At 40.9% G+C, this 12,274-nt stretch overlaps 2 protein-coding genes across 3 annotated transcripts; one reads left to right on the forward strand and one right to left on the reverse strand.

The window, feature by feature from the left end:
• The first annotated feature begins 262 nt into the window (after positions 1-262).
• On the forward strand, positions 263-8,068 carry LOC122838090 (oocyte zinc finger protein XlCOF6.1-like). Of its 2 annotated transcripts, XM_044128475.1 has the most exons (4): positions 263-2,039; positions 2,773-2,887; positions 5,165-6,167; positions 6,252-8,068. In XM_044128475.1, exons 2-4 carry the CDS (start codon positions 2,831-2,833, stop codon positions 6,368-6,370), a joined length of 1,179 nt encoding a protein of 392 aa, XP_043984410.1. In that variant the 5' UTR covers positions 263-2,039; positions 2,773-2,830; the 3' UTR covers positions 6,371-8,068. The 2 variants fall into 2 exon arrangements, with proteins under 2 accessions (XP_043984410.1, XP_043984409.1); XM_044128474.1 differs by having other exon boundaries at positions 267-2,039; positions 5,165-8,068.
• A 2,461-nt stretch (positions 8,069-10,529) lies between these two features.
• Positions 10,530-12,264, reverse strand: LOC122838116. Its single transcript, XM_044128504.1, has 4 exons — positions 12,130-12,264; positions 11,923-12,018; positions 11,117-11,400; positions 10,530-11,042 (listed from the first exon to the last, which is right to left on the reverse strand). Exons 1-4 carry the CDS (start codon positions 12,137-12,139, stop codon positions 10,710-10,712), a joined length of 723 nt encoding a protein of 240 aa, XP_043984439.1. The 5' UTR covers positions 12,140-12,264; the 3' UTR covers positions 10,530-10,709.
• Between the last annotated feature and the right edge of the window lie 10 nt (positions 12,265-12,274).

Consider the following 12,274-nt stretch of genomic DNA (forward strand, 5'->3'; position numbering starts at 1 on the left):
AAATGGCTTTTATAAATATTTATTTAGTAATAGCGATACATATTTATATAAATATACAAACACAAATTAATACAAATATAAAGTTATACATTTTATATTGAAAAACATTTTATATATATAAAGATTTCCTAAATCTCAGTTAGCCTTCATAGCGGGCTGAACCCGGTGTTACGTCAAGCACTACAGCTAACATTAGCTGTAGTGCTAATATTAGCTGTAGTGCTAATATTAGCACTACAGCTTAGCACTACTAAACTGTATTTGTATTAGGATACAAATACAGTTTAGTAACATTCTATTCACAAAATTCATCCATCCATCCATTTTCTAACACCTTATCCCCAGTGAGGTCAGGAGAACCTGCTGCCTCTCCAGATAACGTTCCGGCCGAGAGGCGGGTCGCCTGGACAGAGGTCGCCTGGACAGAGGTCACCTGGACAGAGGTCACCTGGACAGGTCGCCGTATTCACAAAATAGAAACAGTAATATGTCCATCTGAGCCCGAGATCTCACGTCAATAGTCCGTTGATATGAACAAGAATATCGGCGGTGCTGAGGTTCTGCTGGTTTGGTTTAGCCAAGTAGGGACGACCTCTCCAAGATGGCCGCCGTGTTTCCTGCACCAATGTGGGTCTGCTCTTTATTATGTTTATGTTACTAATTAAATGTGCTAATATTTATACTAATATTTCATGCTGAAATATTAGTATAAATATTTCAATACTAATATTTCAATTAGCGTAAAGAAACGAAACAGAGTTTCAAAATAAAAGCCTGTTGAACTCAGAGGCTCTATTTAAATATTTTAGTACACTCCTACTTCTGAACAAATTCTAATTGATAAATTGAAAAAATCTGCTTGTTCATCCTGAAGTTTGATCAAATTCTTTATTAAATAAAGTGTCTGTCTTATATTTGGTGAATTTTCACTGGTTTAGAGACAATTTCTGCTTCAACAGATTCTAAATACATTCTAATCCTGCAAAATGGATGTTTTATTGGACACCACTTTATCTCCAGTTTGCATTAAATGATTTTAAATGCATTAAATAAACTTCTTGTCTTATTATCCTGTTCTTTGTTTCAGTAGAAGTAATCCTGTTTAATTAAGACCATTTATTATTTATTACCGTTTATTCTCCCTCATTTTCTCTGTAGCTAATAAATAAAATCAGTTACGTTTAGATCTCAGTAAAACCATTTTTATGCAGTTGAATTCCTGAATATTGTTAATTTTCTGCATGAAAACATTTGATTTCATCCTTCAGCTGACAGTCAGTGGAACTGAGAAATGGTTTTAGAAGTTTAATTATTCGCTTGAAAACGAGTTTGAAGTTATTTTTTTATCTGTCTTAATTTCTCAGACTATCTTAAGCAATTTTTACATTTGAATGCGTTTAGTTGCATCTGGCAGCCATGTTTCCATTTTCCTTTTATGACTCCATGTTTGTTTCTTCGGTGTCATTCTAGGGAGTTCAGGAAAACAGACACTGATCAGAGATCCTAAAGGTGGAGAAAAGACCAAATCAGAAGAATGACAAACATTCAAGTTGATTGAATATTATCAGCTAATTTATTTATGTAGCACATTTTCAGCAACAAGGCAGTTCAAAGTGCTTTACATGAGTTAGAAGAAATACAAACCAGATAAAAGAAAAGCAAGAGAAAAAAGTCAAGAACTACATATTGGTTCCTCATGTTTAGTAAGAGTAAGAATCTCCTGATTCTTGATCAAATTGGATGTTTATTGTCCTGAATGTTGATCTAAATCAGTGTTTCTCAATTCCAGTCCTCAGGCCCCCACCCTGCATGTTTTAGGTGTTTCCCTTCTGCCACACACCTGGATTAAATATGTGGTGATTATCAGGCTCCTGCAGGACTTGATGGTGATGCAATCATTAGAATCAGCTGCTCTGGAATAGAGGCTCATCTAAAACACGCAGAGCAGGAGACCTGAGGACTGGAATTGAGAAACACTGATCTAAAGTAATGAGTCGTTTCTCTGGACTCTAACTTTGCTCTAATTCCTTTTCTTGGTGGTAAGATAATTATAAGTACTCCATAATTAATAAGCCAGAAGTCTTGGATGCTAGTCTTTGAAGGTTTACTTTGCTTCCCCAGAACCAGAACCAAACAAGGACAAGCAGCTTTCAGCTTCTATGCACCACAAATCTATAACAAACTTCTAGAAAATTGCAAAACAGCTGAAACACTGAGGCTGAGACCAGCTGGTTAGAGTAGCTTTTGATTCATAAATGCAACATTGATCAACATATTTGTTGTATATTTGCTTGATGATTTTGATGATGTTTAGTTGCAACATCTAATCGGAAACAGCAAACAATTACAATGTTTAAAAAAGTTTATTGCGTGTTTCATAATTAGTTACTGTTATATTTTTATGATGTTACGGACTTTGAACCATCTTGTTGCTTAAATATGTTATTCAAATAAACTTGATTAGACAGTTTAACATTTAACTGTGGATGTAATCAGTTTATTCAGAATATAAAGTCGGAATAAAAACTGCTCAATTCAACTTGAAAAAAAGTCTCTTTTATGTCTCAAAATAAGTTAATAGAATCTTTAGAGAAAAGAAATACTTTTAGTTGGAGACGGAAGTGGGGGGAGACTTCCGGCGGAAGTAAACAGAGCGCTAGCAGCGTTAGCTTCCAGGCTTCCTCGTGATTATCGTCGATTAAAACCCGGTTTCTGCTGTGAGAGCTGAATATTTCAGAGTCTGCAGCAACTAGATCTTCTGTTCATCATCAGAGAAAGACCAACTGCTGCTGGAGAAACATCCAACCACATCCGGACGGAGGAAGACACGATGTCCGGCTCGGAGCGCTGGATCCCCGCTGGAAACCCGAATCCTCCGAACCTCCAGGTACCGTTTGCTGTTTCCGCCTTTATTGTGTTGATTTAAACACTGTTGTGCTGCAATTAATGGATACGGATCATTTACGGATTTCTGTTGCGGCTGTAAACTGAAGTTACTGCAGAACCTCAAACGTTAAAGGAAGATTCGGTCCAATTAGAGCCACAAAATGAACACGAGAGCAACAATCAGAACCGCAGCAAAAAGCCAAACATGCCACAATGAAATGAATCTAAATGTCTCCAAAGCATCAGGGAGCTGACAGGGGGGATTCCAGGTGGATTCCAGGTGGATTCCAGCCCAGCAGCTGTTCCTCCAGGGCCGGCCCAAGGTAATATGGGGCCTTGGACAGAACCCCGCGGCCCCTAAGAACCTCAGCATCACTAACATGTTTAAATGTCGATCAGGTGAATCTGTGAGAGAGAGACCAGGTTTATTGGCCCAGTTTAAAATCAATCACTGATTATTGGTTATTTGCTGTGATGTATTTGTGAACCAATTCAAACACAAAGATTACACCATGTTGTAGCCATGGTAACACAACAATAAAACTATCGAGATGATTCTTTAGATGATGTCCTATTTAAACCCTAAATTTATTTATTTTTTTCTCAGCTGAATGCATTAAATAAAATGTAATAACATTGTTATTCTCTATAAATGATGCTACAGGTTTAGATCCATGGTCTGTTGCAATTAAACCATTTCTAAGGGCCCCTGAATGTCTGGGGGCCCCTGAATGTCTGGGGGCCCCTGAATGTCTGAGGGCCCCAGAGGAGGAAGCGGCCTTCTCTCCTGTGGTCTGTTTAACAGCTTCAGTCACAGATCAGCTCAGCAGCAGAAACAGAAACTTTCTACCTGTTGGGGAAAATCTAGACTAGATCTGCTTTGCATTTCCCCTCATGATGGCAGTGATACAGTCGGATCCAATTAGATTCTGGATTATTATGGGTTGTTGCCGTGTTGTTGTCCGGTGTTTTTGTTCAATGTGCCCCTTTTTAACTTTGACCCTCCAAAGGTCTCTGCACGGCCCTGTTATAGATTTAGACATTAAGCTGACAGGAAAGGTAAAATATTCCTGGGTTATTATGATACTGGAAAACATTGCAAACAATACAAAAGCCTGCAATTATAGTTAAAAAACAAATAAAGAAATGAAAATAAATATATTTATTTGCACTTCTATTAAAACCAAATTAAATCCTCAGTTAGTGAATCTTAAAACATGATGTAATGCTGATCACATTTAGAGCCGGCCCAAGGCATAAATGAACTAAGAGAATATCAACGCTGTTAAATGTGATTTAATGGTTTTAGCAAAGATCAATTAAATTATTTATCATTTAAATGTAAAGCGGGAAAGTTTACTTACTAAATGCTGTTAGTGGTGCCGATGGGGCCCCTCACTCAAATTCTGCCCAAGACCTCGTTCAACCTTGGACCGGCCCTGCATGAGGAGCTAGACCTGCTGCACTGTGCATGTCTGCTGCATGTAGAGAGGCAAACAGGAGATTTAATTTATGCCACATCAGTAGCTCTTCCATTTCGTCTCTATTGAGTTTTTAAAAGGCGCCACAGAAACTGTTTTTGTTGCCAGAACTTCATGGGACGAGTTGTTCTGATCTCTGCGAGGCCTGGCAGCATCTGTACTTGACTATAGACAAAGCTTTTGTATCGCCACATAAAAAATAAAATAAAATAAAACAAACCAGCGTGCTGCGCTAGTCAGGAGGCGAGTGTGGATACACACACGCCGTTTTGTTCACAAAGAAATATTCTCACCTCACCTCTGATCCTGTTCTATAAATGCATCCTCACGTCTGAGCTTCACACCAGCAGTGGATTTAAACTTGAGTCCAACCTAAGAAACATGGATCCTGATCCTCACAGGCCAAATTTCTACTGTTTCTACAGTACACCGTTTATATCAGGCTTTCCTAGCTGACATCTTTAAAAACTTGGGATGGAGTCGAACCTCAAGACGTCGGTGAGATAAAATCTATCTCACTGACGTCTGCATCAAATTTCAGGATAAGGGAGCAAAATTAACAAAAACCTTTTTACTGAGCAAAAGGTTGAGATGGAAGCATCAAGTTACATCAGAGTCAACATTTCTCTGAGCAATTTCAGTACAAATATAGGCCAGCAGAATCCAGGCAATGCCTTGTAAATAAAAGTTAACCAATGGGATCAAGCAGCTCAACCAGCAACTCATTGACTGGACATTAAAAAGCAACCTGTTGACCTAAACTTTCAAAATAACAATTCTGCTTTTCTTTTTTTCAGATTTGCCACAACATTATGTTTATTACTAAGCATCATTTTATACTCAACCAACCAGAAGCTGCTGATCTGGACCAGAGGGAAACAGAATCTCCACAAACCAAAGGGAGGGAAGAGGAACCAGTAGAACTAAAACCTAAGCAAGTGAAGGAAGAGGAGCTTGGATCAGGACCTGAGCAGGTGGTGAAGATGGAGGCTGAAGGCATCAGCCAGGATGAAGACCAGGATGTACAGAAACAGGAGACTGATGGTACAGAAAACCAACTACCAGAACTAAATGGAGAGCAAATCCTCCTTCAGAACTTCCCTAAAGCTGAAGATCATCAGGAAATAAAGCTTCATGAAGCCTCAGGATCCAGCAGAGATGATCAGCAACAGAAGAGAGCTCAGGCAACCAGAGGACAGAGGGACGAAGGCAGGGAAAATCACAGAAGGAAAAAATGCAAACAATGTGAAGTGTGTGGGAAAAGTTTCAGATTGAATTTGTACTTAACTCACATGAGAATTCACACAGGTGAGAAACCTTTCTCATGTGTAACCTGTGGAGAAACTTTCAGGCAAAAATGTAGTTTGAATCAACACATTGTAGTTCATTCAGAAGAGACACTGTTTTCACAAAAACATTTTCTACATGTTATAAATGAAAAAAGTGATTTTACTGACCACATGAGGAAATACACAGGCGAAAAACAGTTCTGTGGAAAATCTTTCAGCCAAAGTCTTAAATGGGCTGGACACAGAAGTAGTCACTTTGGTAAGAAGCCTTTTTCATGTATGACATGCGGGAAAAGTTTCAGTTACCAACATAATTTGACTGTACACATGAGGACTCGCACAGAGAAGAAGCCATTCCCTTGTCCAACCTGTGGAAAAAATTTCAGTCATACTCTTAAATGTATTGGGCACTTAAGTAGTCACCCTGGTGAGAAGCCATTTCTCTGTATGACATGTGGAAAACATTTCCGTCGTAAAAGCAGTTTGATTCGTCACGCAAGAACTCACACAGGTGAGAAGCCTTTCTCATGTGTTACTTGTGGAAAAGGTTTCAGTACAAAAAATATCTTGACTGGTCACATGAGAACTCACACAGGTGAGAAGCCTTTCTCATGTGTAAAGTGTGGGAAAAGTTTCACTCGCAAACATAATTTGAATAGCCACATGAAAATTCACCTTGATGAGTTCTCGTGTAAACTGTGGAAAAGGTTTTAGTCAAAAAAATAGTTTGAATCAGCACATGAAAGATCATTCAGAGCAGAAACTTTTCTCATGCATAAGCTGTGAAAAAGGCATCAATGACAATTGTACTTTAACTAGCCACATAACCGCTCACACAGATGAAAAACCCTTCTCTTGTATAAAGTGTGGCAAGAGTTTCCGTTACAAACATGTTTTGAAGGTCCACACGAGAATTCACACAGGTGAGAAGCCTTTCTCTTGTATAACATGTGGGAAGAGTTTCAGACACCAAAGCCATTTGACTAGCCACATCAGAACTCACACAGGAGGGAAACCTTTCATGTGTGGAACCTGTGGAAAAATTTTTTATGAAAAATGTCATTTAACTGAGCACATGAGAAGGAACGACCTGAAAAAAATGTTCCATTGCAACACCTGTGGAAAATCTTTCAGTGAAAGAGATGAGTTGATTAGACATATAGAAACACACACGTTTGAGAAACCTTTCCCATGTATGACATGTGGAAAAAGCTTTGGTCGTAACAGTAATTTGAATCGTCACATAAAGTCTCACACAGATTAGACTTTCTGATGTGGAAATAATTCAGTTACAGAAGTAGTTTAACCTCTAGAACCCGACGGACCCACCGGTGGGTCCAGCTGCCATGTGACCTCGGCTCGCTTAGGGTGTAAGAGGTTAACTAACCAAGTCAGATTAGAAGCATTTCCCACGTCTTGCTAGTTCTAAATGAGCTGCTGCAGCTGCAATTTTGCTCTGCGCTCTGCAGTAGCTACTTTGTTAAAAATAAATATTAATCATTGAATAATGAAAGACTAGCCGTGTTGCAGTCTGTCTGCCTGTTCGGTTGGTTCTACAATCTTGTGTTTGCATCACTGCTAATGTTTTTGTTTATGACATTATCATCATATGATTCCTCAGTCAATATGTTGACACGTTTCAATTCATGCCTGTCTGTTGGGCTTCATTTCCACATTTCTGTCATTTCTATTTCCTTCCTATCTGCCTCATTTTGAGCTGCTCACTGTAGTTCGCTAACTTCGCTCTGTTAGTCAAACATGTTTCTACAGGAACCTCATGAAAAATTATACTGAAGGTCAGGGAGAGTCCTGGAAAAGTCATGGAATTTTCTTTCTAAATATCAGTGGGTTGATCCAACTAAAATAGTTAATTTCATGATGTACAGTTTTTTCACAGCCAGAAGTTTGTAAACCAAACAAGTTGTTACTTTTTTGCATACAGTTAATGTGATCTTTGACATCTAATCAATAGTTCTATTGACCATGTTCTGTAAACGTGTTCATGTGTTCATGTGTTCATGTGTTAGCCTTAATCTTAAGCTGATATTACAGGTTACATATCTAGTTTGTTCATTAAGAAGTTGCTTTTAGCTGACATTTAAAAATGAGTTAACAGTAAATTTTTGACCTTGAAAAATTAAAACCCATTTTTTTCTTTTATGTAGACTAAATGACTGTAAATGTTTGGCTGTGACCAGGACTGGGCATTTATTGTGCTGTTAATCATTTACTGATAAACCTGCATGTTGTTCTCCTCTGTGTCCAGCAGGAGGCACCAACAGGTTTTGGTTACATAAACTGCGTTTTTTAAAGGACACATTTATATAACAGTAACTGTCCTTTACAATGTGTCAATGTTTTTGTCATCAAACCACTAAATGTGTAGATTTGAATAAAAATCTGCAAATTCTGGACTTTATAATTGATTATTTTGAAAACATTTTATAAATGTAGTTGTGTTCTGTGATAATCATCGTAAGTCAAACACAAAATCAACGTCTGTCATTTGAAATATTACCTGTTGTACAGATTATTTTGATTCAGTGTATTATGAGCCTGGAGACCCGCCAGGCTTTATTAACCCCGCCAGGCTAAATGCTGCTTGTTTATGTTTTTAAGGAAAATTTAAAGAAAAAACCCTTTTTTTTTTGAGTCAGATTCCAAGCGTCTCTGTTTGTCTGAGCATTTCACTTGTGGACCAGATTTATTCCTTAAGGATAGGATTTTTTTTTTTCTCCGAAGAGTTTTTGCGGCGCTAGTGGCTCGTATTTTTGCGACAGTAGGCAGACAGGAAGGAGGGTGAGGAGAGGGGGGAGGACATGCGGCAAAGGTCATCAGGACCGGGAGTCGAACCCACAACGTCTGCGTCGAGGACTGAGGCCTCCAAACGTGGGGCGTGCTGACCACCACAGCACACCCCCTTAAGGATAGGTTTATAGAAAATAGGTTTATAGTTGATGCATTTCTTCTCCGGGTCAGGGGGGGTGTCCTGCCCCAAGTGGAGGAGTTCAAGTATCTCTGGATCTTGTTCACGAATGAAGGAAGAAGGGAGCGGGAGATCGACAGGCGGATTGGTGCAGCGTCTGCCGTCAAGCGGGCGCTGTACCGGTCCGTCGTGGTGAAGAGAGAGCTGAGCCAAAAAGCGAAGCTCTCGATTTACCGGTCGATCTACGTTCCCACCCTCATCTATGGTCATGAGCTTTGGGTCATGACCGAAAGAACGAGATCACGGATACAAGCGGCTGAAATGGGTTTTCTCCGTAGGGTGTCTGGACTCTCCCTTAGAGAGAGAAGCTCAGTCATCCAGGAGGGACTCCGAGTAGAGCCGCTGCTCCTTCACATCGAGAGGAGCCAGTTGAGGAGCATCTGGTCAGGATGCCTCCTGGACGCCTCCCTGGTGAGGAGTTCATGTCCCACCAGAGGAGGGGAAACCCAGGACACTCTGGAGGGACGATGTCTCTCTGCTGGCCTGGGAACGCCTTGGGATTCCTGGAGGAGCTGGAAGAAGAGACTGGAGAGGGAAGACTGGGCCTCCCTTCTGAAGCTGCTGACCCCACGACCCGACCAGGATAAGAGGAAGAAGATGGATGGATGAGTTGATGCATTTAAAGCCAGACTAATCACACTGTTGCTGCCTCTCTGCAGTTTTGTCTCCATTTTCTGATGATACTCAGTTTCACATTCCTCAGTTCTAAATAATGTCAATATTGTTCAGCATTTTGCCTTCATTTGGTTTTTATGTTTTATCCTGAATCTAAATGCTTCGATTGTTTCTGTTGCATCGGAGTTTCCCCCATTGTGAGATAATAAAACATGTTATATGATATTCTATTATTGTAAAATGGCTACATATCAGTTCTCATTAAATGGTTATCAATTATTAATTGTAGAAAAAATGAACAAGAAGAAAACAATAGTGGTATTTTATCCATGGCTGTATGTCTGCATAGGTTAAAACTTACAATGATCACATTTTGTCTTTAATTTATACAATTATTGCAGTTATTAATAATTGTTCATGTCTGGATAGTAAAAACAGTGTTTGCATGTAAATAAAGTGACATGTCAATTTTAAATAATTCCTTCTGTGTATGAAACTTCCACACTAGTAACTCTGTTATTTATCTACATTTATGTGCTCTTCCTCCTCCTCTTCCTCCTCCTCCTCTTCCTCCCACTGCGCATTTTCTTGAAGTCTCAGAAAAATCACATTCAGGCTACAAAACAATAGTTCAGCTCTTTTTTCTTCTTTAGGAAAACAACTGGCGTAACGAGGCGTTATACCCCCCACCGCCAGGAGGGGGCACTCTGCTACCGAACCGAGCTGAATAGAACCGGTGGAAAAGGAAAAATGTAACCTCAGTTTTTATAATTACATTCTTTTATAAAGAATGTAATTATCCAAAGGAGGTTAATTCAGTGCTGCGTATTTTAATACAGAACATGAGAAAACTGGAGAGAAATTGGTGCTTTTCACTTCTGGAGTATTCCTACTTGGAAAAATAGGTGAGTTTTATTCAGTACTTCTCCAGATGTGCAGAGCTCCAGTTTGGCTCCAGTTTGGCTCCAGTTTGGCTCCAGTTTGGCTCCAGTTTGGCTGAAGCCACATGATGATGATGAAACATGAGCATCATCTGAACCCCCTGAAATGTTGCTACAGCATGAAGATCTGCTGTGATCACGTTTAGAAAAAACCTTATAATAAACTAACAGTGTGCAGGCGGCCAGTTAAAGTCCCACAGCGATGATCTAATCAGGGTTTAGTGCTGAACATGGCAGGTTTCTGTATTTATGACGTGTGGTCCTGTGGGCCCTGCAGGCCACCGTAGACACTGATGTGTTTGTGCTTGAAGCTGATGTGAAGCTCCAGGAATCAGAGAAATGAAATCAGACTTTATTTATTCACATTGATAAATATCATTTCATAACTACTTTAATATCTGACTGGATCTTCTGGACCTCCACTGTGATAAACCAGTTTCAGCACCAGAGTTGAGAGTTCACTCTGCTTCTGGAACCGGTTCCGGTTCCGGTTCCGGTTCCAGACTTCGCTCTACTCCACCAGCGAAGCGGCGAAGAAGTTTTGCTCGTTCTGCATCTGCTTCCTGAAGATCCGGTTGGCCCGTTTGATTTGGTCGGCCGTCTTCAGGTTGTTGTTGAGCAGAACCTGGTAGTGCTTCGCCGGGTCGCCGTGCATGTTGCCCTTCTTCCAGACGAAGTAGGCGTTGCAGTAGCTTTCCTCCAGGCTGTTGGCGATCCAGATCCAGAGCCTGGAGCAGGGCAGCAGACTCACGGCGAAGAAGATGGGCTCCTCCTTGTCCATGATGGTTCTGTAGTCCAGCAGGTACTGCTCCATGGCCGGGATGGGTCTGATGTCCAGCGGCGCCTGGCAGAGCAGCAAGCAGAAGTTCAGGACCAGAACCTCTCAATGTTTCACCAACCTGAGGAAAACCTCCTTACTTTGAGCTTGAACCGGTCCAGAATGTACTGGGAGAAGTTCTGGTAGCTCTGGTAGCGAAGCTGCATGAAGGCCTTCAGGTCGTCGGGAATCGTCCTGCGGCTCATCCGGCCCAGCAGGTCCGTCACGTTCAGCAGGTACAGGATGTCCTGCAGCATGAAGGCCATGTAGTCGTCGGCCTGCAGGTCGCCGCGCTGCATGTGCTGCAGGAAGGGAACCGTCAGCGTCTGCTGGGCCAGGTCCCAGTTATTCAGCCACAGCTCTTCATAAATGTCCTGGACTTTTCCTGCAGTCGGGTCAGAAACTCGTTTTAATCGCTGCAACTTTCAGAAGTTTTCAAACGTCTCAATCATTCATTTGGACCAGAATAAAACAAAATCCTGCTGACTGGAACTAAAGTTTCTGTGAAGAAAAGATGAAAAATCCTCTTTATGGATTTCAATCTGCTGGGCCACTTCCAGAACCGTCCATCTGGATCCGCCTCAAACCCATCCTTTCATTTCTTCACATTTTTGTCTCAAAAAAAACTAAAAATATTCACAGAACTTTTGCAGTCAAATAAATGAAACAGAAGTTTTGGAGCTGAAATGGTTTCTTCTAAATCCTATCTGTTTCCAGAACCAGAATCCGGATCAGAACCCGGTTTCAGAATCCATCCAGAAATCAGACTTTTATAACTTTAGAACTGAATTCAGATCATTTCAGATCCTCTGAAGAATCAAAATGTTTTTTCTTCAGAACCTGGAACATCTGGACAGAATTTTAACCAGAACAATTTGTTTGTGTTTTTGTGGGTTTGGGTCGGAACCTTTCAGCGCAGCAGAATCCTTCGGTTCTGTTGGGAGCCCGGAGCAGACAGGTAGAACCAGAACCAGCAGGACTGCTTCGAACCAGAACATCCTTCCTGGAAACGACACAAACGGTTACCATGGTAACATCACTGGGTTCTGGTGGAGTCCAGTTCACCTCAGGATGAATAAAGTTCTGTTACTGATATGGAATATTTCAAAGGTACCTGAATGCATCTTCCAGCGCGGTGCCTTCAGTTGCTGTGGGACGTTTCAGTGTTGCTGCACGGCGGACCTCTTCCTTTTAAAGGGCCGGCGTCGGGCGGAGCCGGCAACCAAACATTGGTCAACTTCCTGTCCAGCAGCTTTCCC

The sequence above is a fragment of the Gambusia affinis genome, linkage group LG10 (genome assembly GCF_019740435.1).
Source record: "Gambusia affinis linkage group LG10, SWU_Gaff_1.0, whole genome shotgun sequence".
In the NCBI taxonomy this organism is placed as follows: Eukaryota; Metazoa; Chordata; class Actinopteri; order Cyprinodontiformes; family Poeciliidae; genus Gambusia; species Gambusia affinis.

Bases quoted from the DNA above. Each gene is read 5' to 3' on its own strand.
- LOC122838090 (XM_044128474.1), top strand. From the start codon at position 2,831: ATGTCCGGCTCGGAGCGCTGGATCCCCGCTGGAAACCCGAATCCTCCG. The intron at 2,888-5,164 runs GTACCGTTTGCT...TCTTTTTTTCAG, and splicing joins CGAATCCTCCGAACCTCCAG to ATTTGCCACAACATTATGTT.
- LOC122838116 (XM_044128504.1), bottom strand. The intron at 11,401-11,922 runs GTTCCGACCCAA...ACCCGACTGCAG, and splicing joins GGATTCTGCTGCGCTGAAAG to GAAAAGTCCAGGACATTTAT. The intron at 11,043-11,116 runs GTAAGGAGGTTT...CTGCTCTGCCAG, and splicing joins TGGACCGGTTCAAGCTCAAA to GCGCCGCTGGACATCAGACC.